Source organism: Siniperca chuatsi, linkage group LG10 (genome assembly GCF_020085105.1).
Source record: "Siniperca chuatsi isolate FFG_IHB_CAS linkage group LG10, ASM2008510v1, whole genome shotgun sequence".
Taxonomy (NCBI): Eukaryota; Metazoa; Chordata; class Actinopteri; order Centrarchiformes; family Sinipercidae; genus Siniperca; species Siniperca chuatsi.
In genome coordinates this window covers 2,490,963-2,514,730 of record NC_058051.1, presented here as the reverse complement: position 1 = coordinate 2,514,730, position 23,768 = coordinate 2,490,963, and the positions used below count along the sequence as shown (strand labels likewise).

Below are 23,768 nucleotides of genomic sequence, written 5' to 3'. Positions count from 1 at the left end.
ATCAGCAGAGCCACACACTAATCCAGGGGAGGAAGCCTGTAGGCGTCCTGTCATGGAGGCAAACACACACAGGAAACAGGCTGGTACAGACAGGAAGCCAGCGGCAACACAACAGCAAGGCTCACACAGTCCTGCAACGCCTGCTTATTTTAAACTACTGATACACAAACGAACAAATCAACAGCCGTGCGCCTGTCTGTCTGTGTGTAAGTGTGTATATATGTAAAGTACAGAGGTAGCGTGTCTGGTGACTGGGCACTAAAGTGTGTTAACACTACAGAAGTGGAGTAGGATGTGAGAGTGGGACTGGAACACGTACTTTTTATGCATTACTTGGTGGTGGCACGTAGTGTGTTAAGAGGTCGAGGTACATTTCACGTACTCCAGTGAGCTCAGGTTGGGTAAATCTCTCCAGAAGGTCGGAGGTCATACAGAAGAAGACCGATATAGATATTTAAATAGTTTTATTTCAAAGAAAATGAATTAAGTTCACTAAAGATTTAATTGTGTGTCAGTGACATTTGGTTTGCAGACTCTCTCATTAAAACACACATATAATAAAAGTGTGATAAATCCCTTAACAAATAATACATACAGTATACATACCCACTTTTATACAAAGGATAAAATAATGGATGGATGGATGGATAGATGGACATAGAGTATTCAGGATTCTATCAGTGTTATATCAGTGCAACTTTAATTTCATTGTGCAGCCCTGTGTTGTAGAATGACAAATAACTGTACCTTCATAGTAATGGTGCTTTAAAGCGGGCCTATGTAACTTTTGCTGAACAGCGGTTAATGTGGCCTTAAGTGGCAATTATGGGATAATCGTGAATGCTAAAACGTAGCTTAACATTAGAAAATGTACAGAAGAATCATAAAGTCAGCAAACTGATTCAGTAATGTCAGTCACACAGCAATTTCTATCCAAAGTTTCCTAACATTAGCTAACATTAGACTAAGCTACAAGACCAAGCAAGACTATAACAGCAAATCTCCTGAGTGTACTGAATTCAGAACTGATGAAATTAATTGAGAAACAATGTTCTTCAACTTTTAATTTGGCAATGATGCTGATGGATAATGATGCTGAATGCTAAAACAGAGTTAAAGAAGAGCCATACAGTCAGGGAACTGATTCAGTGTTCTCAGTTCGCTGACTATATCTATCAAAGTTTTCTGACATTAGCTAACTAAAAAGCTAAGCTAAAAGCAAGCCAAAAAATATTCTTGCGAGGCAGCATAGTTTGGACTGTTACTTAAAATAAAAATGCCCCCACAGCTTTGATGGAGCTCAGGACTCATTCTGAGGACAGCTGCTTTATTCTAAATATTTTCACTGTATAAATTTGTCTGGTCTGGTCTGATATGTAGATAAAAGAACATCCATTAAATCCAGATTGATCATGTTGCTGTGCTGGAAGATTAAAAAAGTTCATAAAAAATGCGCACAGTGTTTGTGTCAGTTTGGAGACGCACATATCGATCCTGCTGCTGAGCGATGGCTACAGGTATTTAATCAACTCAAAAGAAAGAACACTTCAAACAAACAGTTGTAGGCAACAAACAGACGTTTCTGCGAAACCTCCTTGATGTTTTTCATCAAGAAGTGGCTTTCTTCCAATATGTTTGATTAACCTGAGAGAGTGAGACAGAGCCTGAAAGCCCTGGTGTATTGAAATGATCAATAATGTGTAATATTGCTGATTATTTCAACATTACATTTTGTGGCAGTTACGGGATGAAGATGCTAAATGCTAAAACATAGTGTAACAGTAGCACAAGTACAGAAGAGTCATGAAGGCAGGGGACTGACTCCGTAATGTCAGTTACACAACAATATCTATGTAAAGTTTGCTAACATTAGCCACCATAGCCATCATGCTGTATTGAATTGAGCAGAGTGTTTTATTACTTATGAATTTAACTTTTCATTAGTGAGAGTGTACTTTCTTCTTTCAGAAGTTACAGTCTCTCTTCAAGAGTAGAATCAACAGTGTTTTTGAAGTATTTACAGAAGAGCATCAGATAACATTTCTGGAAAAACTGTGTACATTTGTCAGGGCCAAAAGACTAGTACCAATGAAAGGTATGCTTCCCTGGTAAGCTGACAAAGCAGCAGTTTATCCAGCCTCTAATCCAGTCCATGTTTTTGGGGGGCTGTCTTTGTGAACAGTTTAGATGTAAAGTAATGAGAACATCAAAAATCATTCAAGAATTGTATATATGATCCAGATATTTATTTCCATAAATTGCACTATGATACAGATAAGATGGCGTTTTACTTGTAAAAAGGTGATGAAAATGTACAGTATATCTATGTATAGCCTATATTCTTACATTGGTAAGTGATGTTTAGCTGTACGCAATTAACCAATGCATTCCCTTCATCTTCACACAAACTGGGAAACAGGGAAATCAGAATCAGAAAGACTTTATTGATCCCCGAGGGGAAACTCTTTGTTACAGCAGCTCACTGTCACGTCACTGCACACAGGGATAGACGTACTAAGCAAATCAGAATATAATACACTATAATACAGGCAAGATAAATTAAGTACAAAGTGGATATAAGTATAAAATTAAAATAAGTGTAAAGTACAAAGTGGGTTTACCAGTTGATGATAAGTATGTACGGTATAATAATACAATGTAAATATAAGTAATAAGTAATAGTGCATGAACTGTCAAGTTAAGTGTAGCTTATTAAGATTATTATGAGACGGTGGATATTGCACAGCAGTAATAGAAGTATGAATAAATATCAATAAATAGGGAATTTTAAACTGAAGGAGTATATTGCACCGGAGTATTAAACACAGAATATTGCACAGTTATTTCAAGTATTGCAGTGATGTTAACTATCAATGTCCAGTTTAATGACTTCGGGTCACATAGACTGACACAAAGTAGTCTGTGTTAAAAAAAAAAGTCAAATGTTTTCATATTTGCATAAATTTGATGGGGATTGGAGCCATGAGATGATCCATGATGAGACATTGCCCTCACCCTGAGTCTGAACTTACTTGTTTGTTTTTTTTACACTGCTTTCTGTCGTCCTCGATACCTATTCAAGCTCAGATTCATCCCCTTGTCCTTGACACTTATTCTGTCCCTAACACTCATTCAACCCTCCATCAAACACTATCATACAGTGAATTAAACATATTCATAAGTGGCAAGGTTTTTGTCAGTAAATTACGTTTTAGCTTTAGAGCACCTTCTAAATTTCTTCAATTTGCATATGCCTTAGATTGCTGGCACAAGTGTGTGTGCACGTCTGTATGTGTGTTCAGTAGAGGGCACACAAGGAGAGACCTTGAGACATCCTCAAACTCTCTGGTTCTTTCCTGTATTGTTACTGTATACACTGACTCTAATTTGATAGCTACATATGATAAAAAGAAAAACACACACACACACACACACACGTGCACCTTCGTACTGAACGGCATATCAAGATTTGTGGTATTGTACCATAAAACCCTGGAGGCAGACTCACCCTATAAAATACACACATTGACACACTCCTGTGTACAGACATCGCAGTCACCACACACAAACTCAGTCATTGACACTTTCTTCCTTCTTATTATCGCCCACTGTCCCTCTCACCTCAGCCTGTTCAGTCTCTCCTCTCTTCTGTCTTGCTGGGGTTTGAAATATTTATCCTACCTCTCTGCTTGTTTGACGTCCCAGGTTTATTCATCGCTCTGGGTGGCCTGGACCGCCAGCCAGCTCCTGATGCTCTCTGGCTCAGCTATAGAGAGGACACTACATTATTTTCCGTCACACTAATATGTACTCCTACATTAGTGCGTTTTACAGTTCAGCAAGCAATACAAAGGGAGTGAAATTGCTTGTGACATTTGTATTTTGTTCGGTCAAGTAATAACATGGCAATCATCAGCAGGGTGGATGTTCCTATTCCTCAAATGGCTGAAGACGAAGGTGTTCCTCTGACTGGTTTTACAATTGTAAGTTGTATCCTGATGATAGAATTTGGTATAGAACTTTGGGCGTTGAGGCTCAGGAGGTAGAGCGGGTCTTCTATTAATGACGGGGTTGGCGGTTCATTCTCCGGCTCCTTCTGTCCACATGCCGAAGTGTCCTTGGGCAAGACACTGAACCCCAATGTTCTTGTCGATAGGGGTTGATCTGCAGGAGTCAGTAGGACCTACAAAAATGATATCTACTGAAGTTAGCATGCTAACCAGCTAGCCTGTCCTGTCTCATTTACCACTTTGTACCTCAAGAGGCGATAGTCCGATAGTATAGCTCAGGCCTCCCCTGGTAGTTTCAGCTGAGAGATGTGTGCGAGCAGTTTGCTACATTACACAAGCTCTAATAAATAAACAAAATAAACTCACAAAATGTCAAGAAAGGAAATATTCTTACACCTATTTTCCTTATTAAAAAGAAAACATACGCCTTCTGAATTCAAGTTTATCTCTTTTACCGAACTAGGACTAGCTTAATTGCCATGTCTTCGTCGTCCCCGGAGTCAGAGTACGGGCCACTCCCCGCCAGTATTCCCAGCTGGGTCCCCCTCACCCCGGGCCTGAAAACCTCGTCCTACCGACGGTCCAAAGCTCCTGTTCTAGAGGTGAAAACAGCAACACTCCCCCAGTGCTCTGAGCTCCCTGTCCGGGCAGAGTCAGCTTCTACTGCGACCGCTACTAGCTGCACGACAAACTGAGCTAACTAGTTAACGGCAGCTACAGTTAGCTGCAGTTAGCGGTTACTCTGGTGATATGCTGCCCCCTATTTGTTTGGAGTATGAATTCGACAGGTGGCAAAAATCTTGCAATTCTTACACAGTGCACCTTTAAAGCTTCGCTAATCAATATTTTTAGATAGACCAAATGACAACGTGCAATATGTGAAAGGTGTCGCTCGTAGTAATGAAGCCACAGATAATCACCCAACTCTGCATTCCTCTCACCTCTATAGAGGTTTTTAGCATCTTTCAGCTCATTATTTTGGTTTTACTGTTTGGTTCAATCTCACAGCTTTTATCAGTGTCATTTCAAGCAGCAGCAGGCAGCGTTTTTCAGTGAAAAAGTTCTAAAAAGCACACTGTACACTACTTGCCCAGCACCAAATGGTAGACGGACAAAGCAAGCAACTAGCTGGAGAACATAGTGGAGTCTTTAGCAGCTAAGGAGACAGATATCTTTTTCAGCAGTTGAAGGAGACCAAACCAGAACTAAAAGGAGAGTGAATATTGTACGTACATTCATCAGTTGGCCAGAAACATGACTTCAAATGAGCGACAATGTTGCCCTGTGTCTGCTGGATGTTACAGGTACGGTAACAGGTTAACCACAAGAATCTGATGAAGTGATAATATGTCATATGTGTTGTGTTAACAGCTTTCTTCCAGTGCCCCCAAGTGGCGAATAACAGAAATTAGTTAATGCAGCTTTAATGTTTAATATTATATAAATAAATAAATATTTAAGTTAAACTTTTAAAAAAGTTAATTCAGAAGACAGAAAGAGACAAAAAATCACAGGGAATCACACTGAACGTAAAGTCATTTTTTTTTACTGCATCTGTTCACAATTTTGTAGAGAAATATTAGTTCCTTTTCAGTGTTCAAAGGTGAAGTATTGCACCTTTGTTTCTTAGAGTGCACCTGTATATATATATATATATATATATATATATATATATATGTGTGTGTGTGTGTGTGTGTGTGTGTGTGTGTGTGTGTGTCTCCTGGGCTACCCTACAGTGTGTATCTAAACATGGGCATGGGTCCAGCAGACATAGTGGAGAACCAATGCTCCACCCTCTCATCAAAGCTATGCTTTAGTCTCCCACGCCCATGCCATGTCTGAGTCCAATGATTGAGGTTTAGTGACACGTGCACACAAACACTCACTCAGACACATGCACCAGGGACACATGGGCACGCACAGGGTGGGAAGTATGAGGGTGGTGGAATAGAGAGGTTTCAGTACTGCGAGAATTTCCATGTGCACACACTCACACATACACGCACACCTTATCTGGAGATCAGCAAGAGGACTGGCTGACTGGTTGGCAGAGTAACTCTTCGCACCCTTATTTGATGAGGTCATTCACTACAGCCAGAGAGGGAGCTGTCTCATGTTGGTGCTGGTATGGTTGGTCATTTATATTCACGGATAATGTATTCAGCTGATTTGTGGACTGTGGTGTTAACTGTACTTATCCATTAATGGGCTGAATGCACAGGTGTCAGTATATGTACATCGACAGTATATATAGTACAATATAACAGAAACAAAGCTTCTTAAGAGCAACTGTGTAAGCATATAAGCTATTTGATGTACATTCCTACAAAAGCCACCTGCATTGCCACTGAGCTGTGTGGCTTATAGGAGCAGTGCATATCTTTTTTAGAGTATGGCTCACACAAGCCCTGTGCACCACACTTGCCCCCTCACCACCGCCTCGGCATTCACAGTCAAAGAGTGAACATGTCAGAGCCTCTGGGCCTCACTATGCAGGACAGATTTACGCTGTCGACCATTTAAAGCTATTACAATGCCTCCCTCACAGAAATGCAAAGGCACAGGCAGCCATTCATTTCCAAAGTGTCTGGTCTTGCGCTCCTCTGCCATGCTCTCCTCCCCCTAGTGCCTGACAAGGAGAGAACTGCGTAAACATTTATGCAGCAGTATTTTTTAAAGGCCCTCTGCAGTGTCTTGTAAATCTGCCTGCTGCTTTGATGTCTTATCTGCTGGGTGTGTGTGTGTGTGTGCGTGTGTGTCTAACTAGGTATATATAATAATAATAATATCTTTATATAGCACTTATCAAAACAAAGTTACAAAGTGTTTCGCATAGCAAGCAAAAAACACAAACATAAAATAAAAAAAAATAAAACACAGCAGTAATAGAATAAAATATGAAATGAACCATAATAAATAATAAAAACTAGAATCAGATGAAATCTTGGACGGTGGTGCGATGAAAGTACGTTTTAAGCTTCGATTGAAAAGAAGCCACTGATTCAGCCTGACGTATTTCCTCAGGCAGGGAGTTCCAGAGTCTCTGGGCTCTTATTTCAAAAGCTCTGTCCCCCTTAAGTCTTCAGCCGAGAGTCTGGTGGATCTCAAGGTGCGAGCAGGGTCGTACGGGGATAAAAGATCTGAGAAATACTGAGGAGTCAGGCCATTAAGCGACTTGTAAGTAATTAAAAGCACCTTAAAATCAATTCTAAAACGTACCAGAAGCCAGTGTAAAGAGGCTAACACCGGGGTGATGTGATCAAACCTTTTTACTTTTTACTTTATGGAGATTTTCCATGTACATTTCTTGCTGCTCATCATCAGTCTAATCACTTTAGAATTTTATAGAATGAAATTTATATCTCCAATAGAAATAATTGTGGCTATTACAAAACTTTAGATTAGGTTACATGAAATTTCTACCACTTCTGGATAAAATTAATTATTATTATTATTATTATCAATTTTATCCAGAAGTGGTAGAAACTTAGCTTGGGTGGGTTGGTCGGTTGACCGCCAACCCACCCAAGCTAAGTTTTACCAACATAATCCATCCTAAAGCCGCAGAAAATCGCCCAATCTGGCAACATTTCTTGGTCGTAAAATTTTCCGCCACAGATCCAGTCATTTTCAACGTGTGGTGTCAACCAATCAGGGGCCACCAGTAAAAGCTGAAAATATTACACACATACCGACGTCGGGCGGAGAAAAGTACACCTTTTGGCATACAGACAAAGACTGTAGGCAGCACTTTTTCATGAATCATCACAAGTTTCTGTAATAATTTATGATTTATGTGAAAGTAACAACTGAAATTTATACACACACAACACAACAATAACAAAAATGATTTTTTATTCAAATATGGATTTCACACTTGGAATTGCAGGAGGGGCAGCGGCCCAGCGCCCTTCATGGACCACACGCCACTGATTTTGGAGATACATGGTTTTCACAGAGAGGTTTGCGACAGAATGCAGGTTAAATCATAGTGAGGTGGCCGATGTGTCCATCAACAGCAATGCATCCTGTTGGAGCGCCCTTGAGCAAGACACTGAACCTCTTACCTGCCGACAGTGGTTTAGTCTTTGAGTATGATTTATGCTGCTGCCCTGCATGTCACTCTGGACAAGCTTAACTGTGATTTAAGCTTTGGCCTACAGAGTAAGAACAAGCCAGCAATTGTGCTGGGGCCCAGAGTCAATACATTAACTGAAGATTTTACTAAGACACATTCTCCCTTTGGGAATGTTTCCTCTGAAAACCACAGATAATTTAATCATTGTTCTTATAGTCCCTTTCCTCTTGGATGAGAAATAGCTTAATTGAGTCAATAAATTGAAGTAGTGAAACCAAACAAAATATCCAAACATTTTCTTAATATTCCCAGGGAAACAGTGACAATGTCTGTCTGATTAGTGCCCCTTAGGCCTATCGCCTCCTCAACAGATTTGTTAAATGCTGTTTATGTAACGGAGAGAGACTCCAGTGATTTACAAGCCTGTGAGTGTTTTAATGATGGCTGGTGGAGGTCAAGGTAATGATCATAAATAAGAGGTGCAGGAGAGGAGAGGAGGAGGCGGGTGGGGGGGAAAGAACAAGTGAGAGAGGGTGGATGAACATCATAACAAGTCTAAGGAGGGGTTCAAATTCCTATTACAGTACCCTGTGTTGACCCAAAAAGAGAGCTGTGAAAGTGGTCGGTGTGCTTCGATGGCAACTTAGAAATTGTTCACACTGAGGTGGAAACATCTGTAAATACTCATCCAGCACCGTCTCTTGACATTTTATGGAATAATCTGTAGCAACATACATTATTACTGAGTCAGCCAGTGGCACCAGCTGTTCAGAAATTCAAATTTGTTAAGATTAGTTTTTACTAAATATTTACACCCAGTACCTGCCAGGTGTAACTGCTGCATAACTACAGTAACTGAATTAGCTGACTGACGGAACTGACTTTGGCTTGCTAATACGACACGTTTAAATTGAAGAGTAAAAAAGTTAATGGGTTATGGTCGACAGTGTTGGGCAGTAGCGTGGTGGTAGCGTTGCTGTTTTCTGAATTAAATGGCTTTTTAGTAGCTTAGCTCTTTTATTGATCAAGTAGTGTAGTACCATCCACACAAGCTCACGTTACATCTCCCCAAGCATTTCGATTAAACTTGAGCATTTCTGACGCTCAAGCGCAGCGAAGCTTTCTGCTGCGGTTTGAAATCAAACTGCTAAGGATCAGTAGGTGACGCCACCGTTACACACGGACGTGCATGTCTAGCAGACAGAAGCACTTCCGTGTGACGGTGACATCAGGTACCAATTCTCGGGCTGATGCCTACGACGTCTTCATTTAAGCTTCATTTAATGTGGAGTAACTGGTAGCTTAACACACTACAATTTCCAAGTAGTTTGCCCAACGCCGATGGTCGACATATCTGACCTGACACTTAATGCTGTTTAACGAATTACATTTTACAAAAACAACACAATATACCTTAAAATTACTCCACTTTTTACAATTACTCTAAACTGTGTAAATACAGCTTCCTCTGACACACATATTTCTTCATGTATGCATATCTAAATAAAACAAAGTCCTATATTAACAAATTGGTGGCAGAACAAGCTGCAAACACAACACTGACCTTTTAAGTTGATATTGCGAATAAACATAACTGTAGACACAGAGCAACATTATCATTCATTTGGAGTCATGTTCCTGGCCACCTGGCGAATGTAAGTCTAAAATTCTCTTTCCTCTTAGCTCCATTTTGGTCTCCACTAACTCCTGATAAAAAATATCCCAGAAAGTTAGCAAGTCACTAACTTTGTCTGTCTGCTGCTTGGTACTGAGCAGGGAGGATACACACTTGGTTTATGAGGGCTTTTTTTTTTTACTGAAAACAGCTGCCTGCACTGGCTGGAAACAATGCTGATCAGAGCGGTGAAAGTGAATCACAACAGTGAAGTTGTATTTCGGTCTGGACCTGAGTGGTGGACCCACTGATCGACATCACCATGGCTAGAGCCACAGCACCAGTTGTCAGGTATACAGGTATTGTCTGTGTGAAGTTTAGTTATCTTAGAAACAAGAATTGCACTAATTTTAATTAATAAGTAATTTTACGTTGTTTCAAGACTTCTGGTAGCAGGACATCAAAAGATCGTATCAACTGCAAATCACTTGACACTGGCAGCCAAATGTGCCTGTTTCAAGCAAAAGAAAGCTCATATCTAAAATGTTTTCACTTTAATTTGCTGTGTAGTTTGTTAAATGTCTCACTAACAGTAAAAACCAAGTTATTCCATGAACAGATTTAACTGAATGTCTCAACCCAGACCAGCAAACACACTTACACACTCTCACACCCACATTCACACACTCACAGACTTAGCTAAGGTCTGTGAAAACCCTTGAGACAGACTCACCCTGTAAAATACACACATATTCTGATAGGATTGTGTAGTTGCAGCTTTCTGTTTGTTCATGTTACTCATGTTCCTCTTGGATTGGCTGTGTTGAACAGAGGACCAGCTACACTGAAATGCACTGCACTTCTCCCCTATCAGGTTATGACTGCACAACCTACAACTGGATGGAAAATAAACATTGCACTTTCCATTTACTTGGAAGCTGAACTGTGCACAAGCAGTAACACAATCTGTGTCACTGCTAGGTGTCCATACATTTCTGAAGGTAATAATTCTTCCTGAAATTTCTTAGACGTTGGGCATAATGTTCATATACTTTTTGCGGCTTTTTCGTAATTTTATCAGACTTTAAATATGTTCAGCTTGGCCACTGAGAGCGAAGTCTTGAGGAGTCTCTGCAGAAGAGGAAAACCGGACAGCGATAAATTGCAGGCTTGACCTTTCAGCCCTGGATCACCCTGCACACACTCCACTCATGGTTGGCTGCTCACCTTCTCAAACCACCCAAACGGCTTCAGCCTTCTACATGTGACTTCCCTTCAGGGGAGAGTCATTCATCACGACCACTGCTGTAGTGGAGTATGGGAAAGTTTTGGGTCATCATAAAGGGAAAGGCCTCAAAAACCTTCTGCTTTCACCAGACCCGTGTAGATCCTCCCTCTGCTTCAAGGTTCAACTGGGACCTCTTGTGGATGAAAATAAACATTACACTATTATGTGAGAGCATTCAATTCAAGTCAACTTTATTGGCACCAGCGGAAGAGAGGTTCAGAATAATGCTGCTAGACCGCATTACACCAAGCTTTCCTTCATTGGTTCCCTATCCACGTTAGATCAGACTTTAAGGTACCACTAATGACTTGTAAAATTACCCCTTCATACCTGTCTGATCTCCATCCCGTGCTCTCCGCTCTCAGAATACAGACCTCCCGTCTGTCCCGAGAATTAAAAGGAAGTCAGCAGGCCCCCTTTCATCTTTCAGCCTTAACTTTGATTACTTTGAGCCCTCTTACTTCTTACCATTATCCTTCAGACAGGTTGGTCTCAGTCTCAGTCATGGACGATAGAGACAATGTCGTCTTGTTTCATTTTGTAGTTGTTTTTGCTTGTCTCTGTAGTCACTTTGTATTTCTTTGTAGTTGTTCTGTGTGTCTTTTTAGTCGTTTGATTGACTTTCCAACAAGAAATGTTGACAGTCACTTCATACCATACCATACCACTACATTGTATAATATATGTATATAAGTAACTGTATATATTGTTCTATTCTAATTTGAAATATTTGTATTCATGTTCTGTGTGTGTAGCGTGAAGGGGGACTACAACTTTAATGTCATTGTTCATCCCTGTGTTGTAGAATGACAAATAAATAAATAGAGGGATCCCTCCTCTGTCTGTCTCTTCCTGAGGTTTCTTCCGTGTGCATCAGTGAACACTAACAATAAAAACACATACTCATATGTCCATACTGTTGATCCTCTCATAGGTGTAGTTATACAGTATATGGTACCTGTGGCAGCAGGGAGTGGCAGATTGAAGGAGGAGACAGAGGATGACGAAGATGCAGCCCGGTCAGGCCGGTTCTAAGGGATCTGGTTCAGGAATCAGGAAATGGTGTATTTCACATCAAGCATGAATCGTGTCTTTTCAGAGATGACATGCGTGCCATTGCTATTGTCTGTTGTTTTGCATTGATTTACATACCGGTACCACATTCATCACATTCACGCACTCTTTCGCTGCTTTATGGCTCGGTTCACACATATGGCTGCCTAAAGCTTCTTTATTGTAATTTACACTATAGTTGTACACAAGTTAAGTTAAGTGGGTACTGTAGGTTAAAAGGTTTGGGACACAGTGAGTCTTTCATACTACTGAATACATTGTCATGCTCTGAGGGTTATGAATGTTGCCAATAGTTTAAGTCTATTTATGAATATCATTTAATAAGATAAAAAGAATTTTAACTCTGTCTATCTAACATCTGACTTCAATGTACCATTGCAGGCTTCTGCATTCGACATTTCTTTTTCCCAATTGGTTTTGTCCCTCTATCCCCACAGGGCTTTATGGAGCCAGTTTAGCCGGTTATGTGGGATTTCAGCAGAACAGGAATATCAAGGGAGAACTTGCCCGGGCTTCAGTGTTTGTGTTCCTTAAGGGGACGACTGCTCCGACCGGTTTTCTGGGGTGGAGAGATGAGAGGAGGAGGGCGTGGGGCGTTCTCCCTCACCTTATTCTTCGCTCTTTCTCTTCATTATCGCGCATTCACTCCCTCTGTCTCCGTATCACTGTCCATCTCTGAAGTCTGAGCGAGCAAAAAACGGTGCCCTGCAGGGAAAGGCTGAAGGAGTCCTCGGCTGTATGAGGTGAGTTACCATTGATTAAGCTCTGAGTTGTGGCCCGAGGGCCAGAATAGATTGGCTGACAGGTGGGCAGAGTAGGTGCAGGTATGTGAGGGCAAGGACTGAGCTGACATACAGGAAACGATCATGGCCTTATCAGGCCTTTCATGCTCATTACAGAGTGTATGTGTGTGGGGGTTAGTGTGGGAGGTTTTTGGGTCAGTAACCACACTTTCTTCACACAATGTTGTTATAAAATTTACCCAAGCCTACATTTCTAATACAGCATGAAGTCTATATTAATAAATATAAAGCTGCTTGTCAATAAGATACATGCAGGCCTTTAATTATGCAAACACAATGTGCAATAGAACAACTCGCAAAGCCCTTTTACATATGCTCAGGGATCATATTGAGGACATTAGAGACAAAAGATGCATTTATAAGCTTGTGTGTGTGTGTGTGTGTGTGTGTGTGTGTGTGTGTGTGTGTGTGTGTGTGTGTGTGTGTGTGTGTGTGTGTGTGTGTGTATGTGTGTGTGCGTGCGCGTGTGTGTGTGTGCGTGTGGGGTGGAGCTCATACACGAGTTTAACAGACTGAAGGTTTTAATATTGAAATGTCTGTCATTCCTCATGTATCGCTATTTGCATAAAAGCTATGTTCTCTCAATACGCATTTTTCTGTTGTTGTCACAGTTAAAATAAATTTTACTCAGCATCACTCTCCAATGATGGTCATTCCTGTCACAATATCAGTCAGACATGCTGACAATGAGAAGTCACGGGAGTATTGAAAGTAAAGCAGCTCGGACAATAGCTTCAGATGATGATATTGTGTGACAGCAGTCATTGAGGTATGAACACCAAAACTTCCTCTCACAAATCATGTCTGGTTTCGAACAAACGAACCGAAGTTCCCAGCGGATGGGAGGTGTTTGAGAAACGCTTACGTTAAAGCTGCAGCAGTGAGATATGCAGCCAGGTTGTTATCTACACAGCTTGTATCTCTGTATAGGTGTGTGGCATCCAGGACTGCATATTTGCACATAATGGGGTAATGCTTCTGTCAATAGAGGGAGAAGTGTGATACAGTAGTGTCAGTAGTAATAGAGTTTAAGGATGAGTTTACTGGAAACACAATGTAACTACACAGAAATAATAGTTAGACACAGTGACAACTTTGTGTGTGTGTGTGTGTGTGTGTGTGTGTGTGTGTGTGTGTGTGTGTGTGTGTGTGTGAATACTAATCTGGAGACAGCAGAGCAGGCACATAAAGGCAGACAGGTCTTTTCTTGCTCTGCTGAGGTGATCTGAACAGCCACTTGCCTGACATATCCTGACATGTTGAGAGAACTTGATCCACACTGATCAAAATGCTAAATAGCCTAGTATTCAATGTATGTATTTGTGCTCATAAGTGATCATGTGTATGTGTGTGTGTGAGTGAGACAGAGAGCAGAGGTGACACACATTAAGGATTTCAGTTGGCAGCCAAAAAAGTCACCTGTTTGCACTGAGACTTTCAGCTGTTATGTTATTTTGTAAAAAGTGAAACACAGTTTTAAATTGATTAATGTGATGCACATACATATATGTGTGCACATACACATGCGCAGACTGTAAAAGCTGTGTTTCATGTAGTTGAAACACAAACTGCAGAGACCTGGCAGGACCAGTCTAGCTAGTTTTAATCATCCTCGATGTAACAACGAAATTTGTTCCTACATTTGTGGAACAGGGACGGCTTACGAAAGCGCAGCGCCAGCAAAGTGTGCGGTGCTGTACGTCCTCAGATGCACAACACAGTCCTCAGGCCATAATACCCAAACCCTTAATAACTCTGACTGATTTATTATGTTTCCATTCCATTAGTAGTTTGAAGTTGTAAAGGGTTGTAAGGTCAAGTCACGTCAAGTTGAATACATCTAAAAGGAAAATTCTGTATAGAAGCATTCAATACAATTTCATTCTATCCATCAAAAATGAAAAAAACCTTTTCGAACTTTCTGCATCTCTCTTTTGTTGTACAGTCTGACTCAAGGTCAAAGGTGATTGCCATAGCAATGGAGTGCTTCAACAACCTACTCCTTAAACTGCGGGAGGTCCACGAGCGAGAAGTGGAGGGTAAGTGGAAATCGTGAAAACAGCAGCCATTTTTTAACAAAAAAAAAAGAGAGACTTGTAATGCAGCTGTAATACAAGGAGTATCTCAGAGATTTTCCAGGAAGGATTTCACCACAAGTCCTCATAACCAGGTTTGTTGTGTTTTTGACTTCCAGGGTGGCAGATGAAAATCCAAGAGCTGTCCAATAAGAAAGGCTGGTGAGTGGGTTCTTCACCTCCCCGAGGTCTCTAGATGATCATGTTTAGACAACGCTGACAGGATATTCAAGTTTAGCAATGCACAAGTTCAGCCTCTGTAGGAGGACCATGCAGGCAGGCAGGCATGCACGTCCTGTACCTGGCCCTGTGTTCGTCTATGTCATGTTTAGCTTGTAAGGAAGCTCATGTTGTAACAAGTCATTCAGTATACTGATTCACACAATCTTCGTTTTGTTTCTTCTTCGAACTAGTGAAAAAACAACCGGCAGAGGAGTGGGATCATTGTAGGTTCTTGATACAACTGAAAGTTAATTCAAGAAAATTGAACATTGTTCCAGTTAATCTGGCTCAATACCTGATTAACTGACAAGCCTTGTCCACATGGTGACATCAGTCATAAAAACAACAGTAACAGCTAACAGTCAGTCAGGCTGTGAGGCTGTACTTAACATGAGCATGCTAACATGCCCATAACAGCTTTACAATGACAATGCTAACATGCTGATGTTTAGCAGGTATAATATTTATCATGTTCACCATCTTAGTTTAGCATGTTAGCATGCTAACATTGTGCTAATTAACAATAAACACAAAGTACAGCTGAGGCTGATGGGAATGTCAGACTTGTCAGTGCTCTCTGGTGGAAAAAATATGTAATGGAGACATTGTCTAGATGGCGTCAAACATATTTTTTGCATTTCTGTCCCACTGTTCTTATTTACTTACGACATACAGTATACCAATATATCTGCAATAAGCTAATATATATATATATATATATATATATATATATATATATATATATATATATATATATATATATATATATATATATATATATATATATGTATATTGTATTATTATTCTAAAAAAACTAAAGTGAAGGTGTTGAATGGCTCATAATGTCAGTGGTAACTCACAATGCCTGTGTTCAGTTGTGTGTTCCAGAGAAGACGTATTATTCTGTATCTCACTAATCGTAGAAAGACTGACCTACTATCTGATTGGCATTATGTTTTGACACCAGACTTATTCTTGTTTTGTGTGTGTGTGTGTGCGTCAACAGTGACACAAAGCGAATGGAGGAACTGTTCGCCAAAAACCATCAGATGAAAGAGCAGCAGAGAATACTCACAGAGAACATCAAGACACTGGAAAACAGGTACTGATGTACATTCCACTTTTGTTTTGCATTTAGATTTGGATTTGGATGTGTGTGTGTTTGTGTGTATAAGGTATACAGTATATAGTTTAGTAAGATACTCATACCTCAACATGAAAATGTAATTTGGCTTTAAATAACCACATGTCCCAAGGCAAAGAAAGATAACACTTATTGCTAACAAATTTAACTTTTCATTTATAAAAGGAAGAATGTCTTATATCTTCTTTCAAAAGTTACATAGTCTCACTTTATTATGTCACAGTCTATACATACCAAAAAAGACACTGTGGCAAACAGCAATGCCATGAACTGCAATTTTTGACAGTTTCCATCAAAATTGTTCCATTTTTCAAAAACATATGTCATCAGAATAATTTGAAAGATGTTATGATAACATAAACTTTCTACACATGGTGGCTTTAATTATATCATGCTCTGATATGACCATGAACTCAAAAATGTTTACAATGCTTCATAACATCTCCTGAGAACCACTTAAGTAAAATGCTCCCAAAGGAGATAACTTGGAAAGTAAAGCTCAGCCTTATGTTATTCAGTGGCCATAAGTGGCAATTATCGGATAATGCTGAAAGCTAAAACCTACTGAAAAAGTGCTGTCAGTTATACAGCCATATTTACTATATTTTAAGGTTTGTTAGCATTGGCTAAAATTAGCCACCATATGCTACTGGTCATACCAGAGCAAGTAAGGATGTAGCAGCCAAACCCCTGAGTGTACAATAATGTCAGCAATAGTGTGTTTTATTACATTATAAATTCAACTTTTCATTTGTAAGAGGACACTTGTGTTATTTCTTCTTTCAAAAGTTACAGTCTCACTTTAATGGATTGTTAAATGTGTGTTTAACTTCAGAGGGTAATGCACTTAGACATTAAGATTATGAGTAATATAGTGTTTTCAAATCAGTCCAGTTATTAGGTGTGTTTCTGATGTTGTGTGGTTTTCTGCTGCTTGTGTAGGCTGAGGGCGGGGCTGTGTGACAGATGTACAGTAACTCAGGAGGTTGCAAAGAGAAGACAGCAGGAATTTGAAGCCTCACAGATACAGAGCCTCCAGCACATCTCTCTACTGGGTATTCTGTTTATGTCTGTCTTTCTAACCAACCCAACCATCCATTCATTCTTCATCCATCACGTGTCTCTTATTTCACATTTCTTATCAGTCTTGCATCCCTACAAAAACATTTACTTTATTAATTCATTTCCTATCTCTTCTTTCCCTTCTGGCATTTGGTGTTTGCTTCCCACAACTTTCTTTGAACCTCCTATCCATGTTTTTTCTTTCCACTAAAAGACAACTGTGTTTTAAGTGCTCTGATCATGACTTGTGGTTTTTGTTGTAGCAGGAGAGATGAACAACCAGAAAAAGGAGAACAAGAGACTTAGAGATGAGATCAGGAATTTAAGAGCTGCACTCAAGTGAGTATGTGGTGTTTGATTAACGTTTTAGGATGAAACGAGTCAACTTCAATCTTCTATCTAACTTTTTTCTCATTTTTAATGATTCATTTTGTTATTACTCAAATTATTTCTTATAGTAATAGTCAATGCAGAAAATATACATACTTTATATTTCAACACATTTTGCTTGTATGACCAATACCAGATAAATTACCATTCAAAAAGGATCTCACTGACAATTGTTGTCAGTGAGTCAATTGTGGTCCACCTGAAAGCAATTTCTCACACAGCAATACTGTATGTGTGTGTGTGTGTGTGTGTGTGTGTGTGTGGCAGAGGTCACAGTAACCACTCCTCCAAAAGCAACACCACCACAGAGGTCAAACCAAACAGCTCACCTGACCTTTCACCCTCTTCTGGACCTGTGGCCCTTGTCACTACAGCAACCAACAGGGCCAGCAAACAGCCAGCAGATGGCGATGTTCCAGTGAAAACTGAGGCAGACCAAAGAACTGAAGGTGAGGATGAAGAAGAGCTGGGAGAAGAAAAAGATTTTGTTAATTATCATGCTCTCATTCTTAAATAAGTTCATGTTTTCTGTTTCTGATCAAGCAGAAGCTGAACACAGACAATTGAGAGGGATGAACAGAAGCCACTTTGTAAGTTTTTCCTAATCAGATCACTCTCATGTGCATAAACATTTACATGCAGTTTTTAACATTTTCTCTGGTGCATGATAATGTCAAAGAAATAGTTTTACTCTCACTCGCTTTCTTTATGCTAAGCTAAGCTAACGTCTAATGGCTGTAGCGTCATATTTAGCGTACATAGACGAGAGTGGTATCAATCTTCTCATCTATCTCTGAAAGGAAGTGGGGTTTTTTCAGAATGTCAAACTATTTACTTTTCTTCTTTATTACTTTATTTTTTGCAATAACGGCTAGCCACACTTGTGGTAATTTTTTGCTGTCTGCCCTTCTCCACTCTCACAGGAATCATATAAGCCTCTTTCGCTGTCGACTCTCGCATTACCATCCTGGAAGACAGAACATAGTGTAGCACGTGTTGGAGAGAGGAGGTGAGACAGAGGGATATAGGAAACAGCAAAAGGGGCTGAAAAAAAATCTGAAATAGTTGTTTTTGAAGGCAAAGAAGAATGACCAAAAGTCAGCACTCAGCTTCAATCGGTTACATTAAAGACCCCTTACTGTAATGTGTTACGAAGTAATGTGTTAATGCCTAACACTGTGGCCTAATAACCTTTTTTAACATCTCCCTATCTGTCGCGTATGTTTCTCATAACTTAGAGTTCAGAGTGTTGAAGGACCGGACCAGCGATCCTCTATCCCTCCTCAAGAAGTGAACTCCAGCAGACATGTGCTCCACTCTCCTGTCCCCTGCCGTCCTCAACCAATCAAGAGTAGCCCTGTTACTCTCCCCTGGCCCTTATCGGAATCCTCTGACTGGGTTACTGCGGCTGCTGCAGGCACCCGCCTGGTGGTGCAACCAAACCTGCCTCGCTTTCCCAACCTGGTCCCAACTAGCCAACATGCTAGTCCTAGAAGGCAGGTTTTTGGGTCTTCCTGGCACAAGCAGAGCACCCCTCAGCCCCCTGCCAAAGAGCCAACTGTGTTGTTCAGGTTGAGGAGTCTGTCAGAGCATGTGGAGAGTCAAACTAAGCCCCAGGAGAAAAAGGAAAACCCGCCACCTAACGCTGAGAGGGTTTCTGGAGAAGGGCTTAGAGAGGCTTACGAGGGGCCTCTGGACCTATCGGATCGAGGAACGTCCAAATCCAGCCAAACGCCAAGAGATGATTCGCCTTTAGCCTTACAAGGTGGAGAGAGAGTACAAAAGAGCCCTGACAAGGATATGAAGACAAATCCACCTGCACATGGACCAGTATCATCACCTTCTCCCGTCGTCCCTCTCTCATCCTCGTCTACACAACAACAAGAGGGAGAGCCTCCCAGTGACCATAACCACAAGGTAATTTTAAGCCTTTTAGCAACAAAATTAAAAGACATGGGGGTGAAGGTAAAGCGGGGACAAACAGGTTCGTGGTATGATGGTCTTGTCACAGCAGGTAATCAAAGAGCAGCAGCAGAAAGAGGAGGTGAATGGAGAGACCAACCAAAACAACGACAAGAAGGTGCCTGTCCTCACTATATCATTACGTCCAGGTACAGGGCTCAGATTCATATGTGTCTGTTTTTGTTGGTATCCATATATTTACTGTGCACAGGTGAATAATACTTAGTCATGTCATGTTTCTGTAACAGTAGTGGTGCTGGAGACTCTGCATTCTGCTCTGCAAAAGCAAGAAACCTTATCATCAAATGGCAAGGTAAGGTAATTCAAGCCAACAAAGCAGATACAGTGGAGGCTGTGTTAACATATGTTTGCTCATTTTATATCACCATTTTCATATGAAAATATCAGCTGTTTCTAGTTTATTTCAACTTGAAGTAAAGGTTTCTTTCCATTGTGCTTCTTCTGCCTCATCACAGTCATCGTCACCAGCAGTTGAGCCACAAAGCAGCTCGGACGAGCAGGACGAGGAGGAGAGTGCGTCAAGACAAGAAAGCGACCATGGCTGTAAGAGGAAGAGGGCATCCGTGGAGACAGAAACCGACAGAGACTCGGACATAGACAGTAGGCATCACTTCACATGGTGTAGTCCTTGTGTGTCTTTCTTCTCTTCTTCCTTCCTTTCTTTCCCTCTTGGGTGTGGTCTTCCAATCAAATCACATTTCCAAAGCTTTACGGATTAAGATTTTTCTTTTCCCCCATTCATTCAAAAGGACCAGGTCTTGGAAATGACTTCCACTCAACTGATGTGGTCTCAATTATTGTTTGTCAAACTACTTCCTTGTGTTCGGTCATTATTTATACATATCACACTTTTTCTGGGCACTGTTTCTCCCTCACCAAAAGGAACTGTTTGGAACAATGTCCTTTTTTCCCTCACAGACATCCAGCGGGAGAGGAAGAACAAGATCAAGGTGAAAACTGACAAGAAGTGCCCGAGCTAAAGAGCATGATGAAACATTGACTTGGTGATATCATTGACTTTTGTTTTGGCCACTCAGGCTTTTGACTTTATGTCACGTAAACATCATATTCTATGGATTATTGGGATTGGTAAACAACACAAATTCCATTTCCATAGAGTTGCTACATCCAAAATAACATTAATAAAATGAGTATATTGAGAAAGCTATCTGACATCACACTCTCTCTATCTGAATAAAACATTTCCAAATGCCATTACTCAACCAAAACCTTAACCTTAACCTTAGCTCTTACTTAATGGTGAATATTAATGTGCATGTAAAAGCACATTAGCATTCTGTTTTCAGCAGCTTTCAGCTGTTTGGTGGAGAACAAACAAACAGGCTTAGAAAGTCACACATTTTGCAACACATTACAGCCCATTTTCACAAGGGACAACTCAAACAGCCATCCTGAATATGACTAACCGAAGACGAGTGCAATAACTGAAACTTAAGAAATAAATTTTCCAATTTACATGACAGTGTGACCTATGTTCTGTCTCCCCTCAGCTGTTGATTGGTCAAAATTGATAACCACAACTATTGCCAATACAGCACAACCATCGCTAGTGTCATACCTCTGCATCCCCTTTCTGAAACTAAAATAAATGGTAAATGGACTGTACTTGTATAGTGCCTTCTGACCACTCAAAGCGCTTCACACTACATATCACATTCAGCCCATTCACACACTGATGGCAGGTGCCAACTGCTCATCAGAACAAAGAAACCCAGTCAGTCATACACTGAAGGCACTGTACTCTAGAGCAATTTGGGGTTCAGTGTCTTGCCCAAGGACACTTCGACATGTGGGCTGATGGAAGCTGGGATCAAACCTTCCAATTGGTGGACGACCCGCTCTACCACCACATGAAATAAAAAACGTGCAGATGTTTTTTACCTTGTCTTAAAGCCAAACAAAGCAAACAGTGTTTGTGTTTCACCTGCCAATGCCTAAAACTTTAGTCTTCCTCTCCAGTACTCATCCCACCCTATTCTAGTTTCACGTAACATATTTGTAGTTATTTTACTTTCCTGGTATTGCTGTCACTGCCTGGCTATTTCTGCCAACAAAGAAAAAAAAGAAGAGAAGAACATGTTCCTCTTCCTCTTTTTCATTTTCAGAATGTACATATTTTGCAAGTATTAACTTTCCGCTCACAGCTGTGACAGCTTGTGGTAAGCCGGGTGGATGGAGGCGATAAAAACAGAGTGACAGAGTCAGCTATACGTTTGAGATATAGCACTGTAAAGTCAATGTGTCCATTTTGTGTAAATATATAAAATATGTTTTTATTGGCGATGCCCTAAACAATATACTTACTCAAAATATAAGATTGTTCTTTTCCTTCTTTTCTTTTTTCAAAAGCGTGCACTTTTGATTATCCTGTGTGTGAAAACCTGCGCAGTCCTAATGCTGTTATATTGATTTCTGCTGTTTCTATCATGTATCTGTAATGCCATTAGAGTCCATTAGGTGCAGTACTTGGTCAATGGTCAGTGGACAAAATAGCCTTTCCCTGCCAGCTCTCTGTTAAATAAAATGTGATTGACTGTGCCACTGTAAGTGTACTACTGTGCTTTGACTTTTATAGTTTGCTAATCTATCAAGCTAAATGATGTGTTGTCTTAACAGATATTTTGTTTTTCAGAATGATATAACACACACTCTTAGAAACTGTTGTATGAATGCACTACTTCTGATGCTGAAAAAAAATTCCGTTCTTGAATGTTGCTTCTGTAGCTCCTACTGTATACGATTTAGCTCTTATACTTCTGGCCATAACAAATTTACCACCCACCTCGTTTACACATAGGGTGAATAATCCTCAGTGACTGACGATGACTGTTCTCGGAATTACAAGTAACATCAGGTCTGCCATTATGTTCAAGACATTATGCAAAGCAGTTGTGGTGTGATGATCATTGATATAGAAACCAGTGGAAACCATCAAATGTGTGTCATGTATTAGTGTGAAAACTAAAGTTATGTAAGTATTATCAGCAAAATGTACTTAAAGTATCAAAAGTAAAAGTAGTCATTGTGCAGTAAAATGTTCCCTGTCAGTGTTTTCATATTATATCTGATGTTTCTGGATTCATCTTTCTGCATTAATGTGTGTGTTGAATTTTACTGCTGCAGATGTTTACGGTTGAGCTAATTTTAACTACTTTGCATGCAATGCATCATGGTCTATAAGATCATCACGTGTTTGTAGCGTCGCTGTCCTGTGAGAAGCATGTATCTCTAAAAAGTCAACTTTTCATGAGTTCAGAAAAACAGCCTGTTTTCAGCTCTGCGACGATGCGTTTTCCAGCTGATCCAGCTGTCAGACAAATGTGGCGGAGTAAAAAGTACAATATTTTCCTGTGATATGTTGTGGAGTAGAAGTATAAAGTTAAAATGGAAGTACCTTGAATTTGTACTTAAGCACAGTTCTTGAGTAAGTGTCCTTAGTTACTTTCCACCACTGGTCTCAAGTCAAGAACAAGTCCTAAACTTTGTGTTCACCAAACTTAATGCTATTTTAAATTGTTAACATTTAGTTCAGTAAATTTAGAGAAATTATTTTTTATTGTTTAGGCTGTGACCTCTTGTGGCCTTAATAGCATAGGAGGAAGTCAGGTGATTTTATAATGGTTAGCTATGGGGAAAATGCTTTCTGGGCCACAGGGGAATTTTTTTCTGCAGTGGCCACTTAAAACCAAACTTATCAGAAAAATGAACACTTGAACATACATCAGTATGATAGGAACTACCTAAAATGACAGAAACCAGACATATACAGTCTATGGGTCAAACACGGGGGTAACTTATGCACTTAATTAAAGGTACGTACGTAAGTTAAGTCACGTTAGTAAGTCACGTGACGTAACTTTACTTGCGCAACTAACCTACTTATTTTAACCCAAACCATGATCTATTTTTCCTAAACCTAACCAAACTGCGACCGTTTCACAACGTTAACCACGTGTTTATTATCGTTACCATGACAACAAAGGTCTGTCAACGGTCTGTTGTT

The 23,768-nt window shown here is 40.2% G+C and overlaps 1 protein-coding gene across 8 annotated transcripts; it reads left to right on the top strand.

Moving 5' to 3' along the window:
* Window positions 1–12,652: 12,652 nt before the first annotated feature.
* Window positions 12,653–22,800, top strand: rbbp8l (retinoblastoma binding protein 8-like). 8 transcript variants are annotated; one of them, XM_044212071.1, is made up of 14 exons: window positions 12,653–12,808; window positions 14,814–14,907; window positions 15,063–15,105; window positions 16,172–16,267; window positions 17,252–17,364; window positions 17,638–17,710; window positions 18,029–18,210; window positions 18,305–18,351; window positions 18,685–18,770; window positions 19,000–19,678; window positions 19,773–19,872; window positions 19,972–20,036; window positions 20,200–20,344; window positions 20,663–22,800. In XM_044212071.1, exons 2-14 carry the CDS (start codon window positions 14,847–14,849, stop codon window positions 20,722–20,724), a joined length of 1,752 nt encoding a protein of 583 aa, XP_044068006.1. In that variant the 5' UTR covers window positions 12,653–12,808; window positions 14,814–14,846; the 3' UTR covers window positions 20,725–22,800. The 8 variants fall into 8 exon arrangements, with proteins under 8 accessions (XP_044068006.1, XP_044068011.1, XP_044068008.1 ...); XM_044212076.1 differs by having other exon boundaries at window positions 17,635–17,710; window positions 18,308–18,351; window positions 19,776–19,872; window positions 19,975–20,036; XM_044212073.1 differs by having other exon boundaries at window positions 17,635–17,710; window positions 18,308–18,351; window positions 19,776–19,872.
* Window positions 22,801–23,768: the final 968 nt, after the last annotated feature.